The 5,825-nt window shown below is 38.0% G+C and overlaps 1 protein-coding gene across 1 annotated transcript; it reads right to left on the bottom strand.

Annotated features, from left to right (window-relative positions):
• Nucleotides 1–740: 740 nt before the first annotated feature.
• CALHM4 (calcium homeostasis modulator family member 4) lies at nucleotides 741–5,614 on the bottom strand. The gene is made up of 2 exons (XM_004372491.2): nucleotides 5,057–5,614; nucleotides 741–1,179 (listed from the first exon to the last, which is right to left on the bottom strand). The coding sequence occupies exons 1-2, from the start codon at nucleotides 5,612–5,614 to the stop codon at nucleotides 793–795; spliced, it is 945 nt and encodes a 314-aa protein (XP_004372548.1). The 3' UTR covers nucleotides 741–792.
• Between the last annotated feature and the right edge of the window lie 211 nt (nucleotides 5,615–5,825).

Genomic DNA, 5,825 nt, shown 5'->3' with positions numbered 1-5,825 from the left:
AGCTCTCTGGAATAAGCTTTATGTGCAGTTGCTATAAAAATGCTCTTAGAATGCAGGTGTTACAAGTAACATTTATGATACTAACGTTGACAAGATGATGCATCATCTTGCCCTGGTTATGATAGGATGACTCAAGACCTTCTGGTATGAGCTTCTCCCTCACGTGTTACCATTAGAAAGAGCTGTTTGCCCTGCTTCCCAAAAGGTCATATGTTTAAGCTTGTAAAAAGAGGAGGAGGCAGTGAAGAGTTCCTGGACATAATATAGAGGTAAAAATGGAGAAAATGAGAAAACAGAGACTGGGAAAACCATGATAGAAGACATTGGAATGCAAAGAGGAAAGGAGAAACTAACATTTATTAGCACTTATTTTATGAAGGGCACTGTGCAGAGCACATTACTTATATTATCACATTTAATCCTCATAACAGCTCTAGAAGGTGGCTGCTATCACTGTGCAGATGACAAAATGACACACAGAAATGTTAATTTTCACACAGCTACTACGTAACAGAATCAAGATTCAAATTTTGATATGATTTCAAATTTCAGGTTATTTTAATTAGACAAGAATGGGTACTTTAGGCATTACCAGACCATCAATGAAATTTCAAAAAGGGAGAGACTTTGGCACAATTATCAGGTAAATTGATTTTGGAAATAGAATTTTCGATGTCCTTATGTAAACAAATATTAGAAGAGAAAGAAAAAGATGAAGAGATTACATTGAAACTCCATCATCATAAAAATAAAATATCTGTTAAGCCGCCTGAATTATAAAAGGTGCTGTAATCAAGGTTTTAATTCAATACCTTCTGATTTGCCTTCCTCATTATCCTCATCCACCCTGTCTCCAAGGAAGCTATAGTAACCCTGCAGGTCATTACCCATGCACAGAAGACTGGGTATTAAAATTTCTCTCCAGTCCTGACAAGAAGGAATACGGATGTGTTTGACATTTTCACTCCCAGGAATGAAGCCAAATAGTTTTTTTATGCGCTGCATGATGAGGAGCTTCGAGTGCTGATCTGCTGCTTGTTCAAAGAGCTCCCTCTCATTATGCAGGTAGGTGGTCCAGTAGTGATGCTGCAGAGAGGTGAGGGGAGAGCAGCACCTTGCCAAACAGCAGGAGACTAGGACAGTGATGATTGCCAAGGTAATCAAAATCCAACCCAGCATCTTCACATAATTAAAAAGAAAAACAGAAAGCATTACTACATCGAATAGTCAAGAAACAGGCATGGTAGGAGGGATTCCTGCAAAGCTGAGAACTGAAACGTGGGTAAGAACTTTGTTTTTCCAGTTTCTAAAATATTAACAAAGGAGCCCTGGTGGTGCAATGGTTAAGTGCTAACTGAAAGGCTGGTGGTTCAAACCCATCCAACTTCTCCACAGGAGAAAGACCTGGTGATCTGCTTCTGTAAAAGTTACAGCAAAGAAAACCCTATGGGGCAGCTCTACTCTGTTGCATGGGGTTGCTATGAGTTAGAATCCATTCGATGGCACCCAACAATGACAATATATTAACAAGAGGAAGTTACTGATCATTTCATGTGGATATAGGTCTGAAAGAATATGTATGAAAAAAAGAAACCAGTTGCTGTCTAGTTGACTCTGACTCATGGCAACCCCATGTATGTCAGAGTAGAACTGTGCTCCAGAGGGTTTTCAGTGACTGAGTTTTTGAAAGTAGATCGCCAGGCCTTTCTTCCAAAGCACATCTGAGTGGACTTGAGACACCAACCTTTTGGTTCACAGCCAATCATGTTAACTGTTTTTGCCATCCAGGGACTCTGAAAGAAAATATAGGCCCAGACATTTCAACTTGGTTTTTGGATTACATAGGAATTTGGCCAGTTGACTTGGAATGGATTCTAAGTACTGTCCTTGAAGTGACAGGCACTATAACCCACCAATTACCCTTAATGTGAGTACATAAACTACATTCTCTGCTTTTAGCTCAACCTTAGTTCCCAGTCATCAGGGACAGGCTATGCATTCTGTGGGTACTTAATAAATATTTGATAATGATGGTGATGAAAACGATGAAATGATAGGTAATAATTATAGCCTTCTATGATGTCTTCAATGAAGTTCCAACAAGTATTCATTGATTTTCGTCCTGAGTTGCTCCTTCCCTATTTTTTGCCACCAAAGATGAAAATCAGTGAGTAGACTATCATGTCCCTAAACGTATTATTTATTGATAGTATAGTCATTGTGCCTTGGAGTATGTGATTGTTTTCCTTTCCATTTCTCTCCCCCTTCAAATAGTCATTTGCTAACCAGTTTTATGATTTGTCTTTGAAACATACTTTGAAGAGAAAATGAACTGGATTTTTCTAAGACTATTTGGTGTCCAGGAGTCCCTGGGAGGTGCAAATGGTTAATATGCTTGACTGCCAAACAAAAGGTTGGAGATTCAAGTCTACCCAGAGATGCCTCAGAAGAAAGGCCTGGCGATCTACTCCTGAAAAATCAGCTATTGAAAGCCCTATGGAGCACAGTTCTACTCTGACACAACAGGAGTCATGATAAGTAGATTTTTATTTAGTGTCCACTTTTAAAGACTGGAGTAAGTGGCTGATTTCTGCTCTTATAATTCTTTTCTTGTTTTTAAAACATTTAGCAGTTGTGATGTAAAGTGAGAGAAAGTTCCACACATTTAGGAAAGCCAGCAGTGTACAGCTACAGTTTGGGAGATGAAGGTCTTTCTGCAGCTTGTGATTCATCACCAGGCCTGGAATTACCAGCGTGTGCACAGTGGGGTAGTTGTACTCTATGGAGGCTAAAACCTACAAAGTGATATTTCATTACGATTTAACTCAATAGAGGCCAGCGTGGTGGAGGAAAGGCCATCTCAGAAACCCATTATCTCAGCAACTACCACTTAATTGAGCTCCAGGTTGAGCTCCCATCATGGGTTGGACATGGTGCTTTGTTATGGGTACTTAGATGTAAATAATTTAAGATACTATCATTCTCACCACAATCTTTAAGCCTAAAAAGGGAGATAAGCCAGAAAACCAAGAAAAACAGTATAGTAAAACAGTTCTTGATACAGGTAAACACAGGGTGCTGAAGAAACACGACAGAAGAGAAACTGACTCATCTGAGGGAGAAGAGTATCAGGGAATATTTCCCAGAGGAAATGATGCAGAAGTTGAGACGGAAATTATTAAAGAGAAGTTAACCAGATGTAAGAAGTTGAGGAGAGTTATAATAAGGGAAGAAGACAGAAAAATAAGAGCATGAAGGGTTGATAGAATCTCAAGAAATTTGTATTCACAGGGTCACAAGAATCATGTGTAAAAGTGGTCAGGGGGTAGACATTGAAAGACCTTGTATGTCATGCCAGGGAATTTGAATTTGTGCTTAGGTTGGCAGAGAATCATTGAAGTACTTTAGATAAGGGAATCACAGCATCTGATTTGCATTTAGAAAGGTAATTTTGGCATGGGTGTGGAAGGCAGATTGAAATTGAATGAAAATACTGGCAAGAAGGTATTTTAGACTTGGGTATGGGTAGAGATGGCATTTGAACTAAATATGATTTTGTGGTCAACCCAGGAAAATCCTGCTGAAAAACAGTGTATATTCCTCAAATGAGATGGAACTTGGAGGTAGTATAGAAGGCAGCCTGGAGACATGGAAACAATGTGATCTTTGGATATATCAATCAGCCACTTAACAGTTTTATGAATTTAGGCAAGTTATGCAAACTCTTTGAGCTTCAGTTTACTCATCTGTGAAATGAAGGCAATATCTGCCTCTAAACGTTATAAAGATTTGAGTTAATAGATGAACTATTTATACGGTATATGATAAACATCTCAATAAATGTGGATTTTGTTGTCATTTTCCAAAAGACTCCATTGCCTGATGGCACTCAGAGCTAAAAGACTATCTTTTCACATAATAAGCCTTTGTATACATTTAATATTTTACTTTTAACTTTAAGAAAATATTACCATTATGTGCCACATTTTACTCTTTATTAAGCAAGAACATTTTTTAAAGTTTTGATTGCCTCATTGATTTTTTTAATCTTTCACAGATTTTCACATAGCTGCTTCTGCCTAAGTTTTAGGGCTAGTATAAAAAGGTTGAAGACAAAGCATATCTTAATGAGATTTCTAACTTTTCCTAAACTGGGCCAAATGCAATATTTTGGTATGCTACATCTTGGTAATATTTTTTTCATTTGAATAGCATTAGTACTTCTGAATTTATATGAGTGAAATGTCTTGAGTCCAAAAGATCATTGCCTTTGCAATAAGTAGTTTAAAAAACTCACGTTTTTACTGTATCACAGTGATTTGAAAATGTGTTTTTTCCTAAATCCCTTGGAGAAACTGATGAAAGCCAACAGTTCCTTATCTACAGAGAAAAATGCACATCTACACTTTTTTTTTAATGTGTAAGTACAGTAGGTTCAGGTACTCCCCACCAAATCCCACACAGAAACCTATCTATGAACACTAAATTTAGAACCACCACTGAAGTTTATTTTTTAATCCTAATCAAGCTTCCTGCAGTTTTAGATGAGATTCTAATATATAAAAATGCATAGCTAAGGATGTGTATATATATATATATACATATATATATACATATACATATATATTCAGACAGATAGGATTTAGTAATATAGTAGTAATAATAATACTTAAAATGTATTGCTTATAATACAGATTCTGGGAATAGTACTGAGCACTTTAGAAGTATTATCTGATTTATTCCTCATAACAACTCTATGCAGTAATGTTAAGCTGTCCATTTTACAGCTGAGGAAAATGAGGCATGGGTAAGTTATATAGCTTGCTCAAGTTTGCAATATAGTAAGTAGCAAAGCAAGATTCACCCAGATCTGCTGACTCCAAAGCCCAACCTCCTAACTATATTTATATAGCCTTTCAGTAGAACTCACTTATAAATGACATCTGGTTTATATTCTATAATCAAATAATACAAGAAGCAGCAGGAATGTGAATATTTTCCATTGACTGTATTTAATATGGGATTTTTTTTTCAGAAAAAAATATCAAGAACTTACTTGAGACTGGTATCTGTGCAGAAGAGCCACTTCATCTCTTACTAGGATCACATCAGATGGAGCTGCTCTGCAACATGGAAACCCAGCTAAGATCTCTTCCCGTTTGCTGGCACTGATGTTGTCAAATGCTGGGTAGTGGTCCACAGACGTAAACTCGCTTGCTGCACATTCATAGTAGGTGCCTGTCAGTAGGGTCACCACCAGCCACGTTAATGGAGCAACAAGCGCTCTCCCGGTGATGCTGAAGAACCTAAGGCAAGCCAGCTTACGTTCCAGGGGGCTGGTTTGGCGGCATGGAGGGGCACAACCACAGCAGTATTCGCTGGTAATTGTCCATGTTTGGCTTCGCAGAGCATAGCCAGCAATCAGCAGGATCAAGGCAGGAATAAGTAGAAAAGCAGAACCATAATAGAAATTTTTCCCAACTTGACAGGGACAACTGAATGTGAAAGAGGAGAACAGTTGTTGTCCACCAATCGTCAAAGCAGCAATTAAGGGATTGATAAATGTTCCACTTCTCTGCAGAGAAGATACAATATTGTTGAAAGTTGGGCTCATCGTGGGAAGCTCTTACACAAATCAGCTTGTAGTCCTTTCTGATCATTAGACTCCACCAGCTATAGCCATTTAATGGGGTAGTACTGGTTTAACTGGCTGTGTCAACTGACCCAGCATCCTCACATGTTTAAAGGATGCTAGCATCTTTCCTTATGTACTTTGTGAATCCTGAGCTAATAAAGGCACTTCAGATTACAGCTGGAAGAAATTG

Source organism: Trichechus manatus, unplaced genomic scaffold (assembly GCF_000243295.1).
Source record: "Trichechus manatus latirostris isolate Lorelei unplaced genomic scaffold, TriManLat1.0 scaffold00017, whole genome shotgun sequence".
NCBI lineage: Eukaryota > Metazoa > Chordata > Mammalia > Sirenia > Trichechidae > Trichechus > Trichechus manatus.
This window is presented reverse-complemented; position numbering and strand designations above follow the sequence as displayed.

What these genes read in the sequence shown, in the direction of transcription:
- CALHM4 (XM_004372491.2), bottom strand. Translation starts at nt 5,614, where the DNA reads ATGAGCCCAACTTTCAACAATATTGTATCTTCTCTGCAGAGAAGTGGA. An exon ending in TGCACAGATACCAGTCTCAA is followed by an intron (nt 1,180 to 5,056) that starts GTAAGTTCTTGA and finishes AATTATGTGAAG; the next exon opens with ATGCTGGGTTGGATTTTGAT.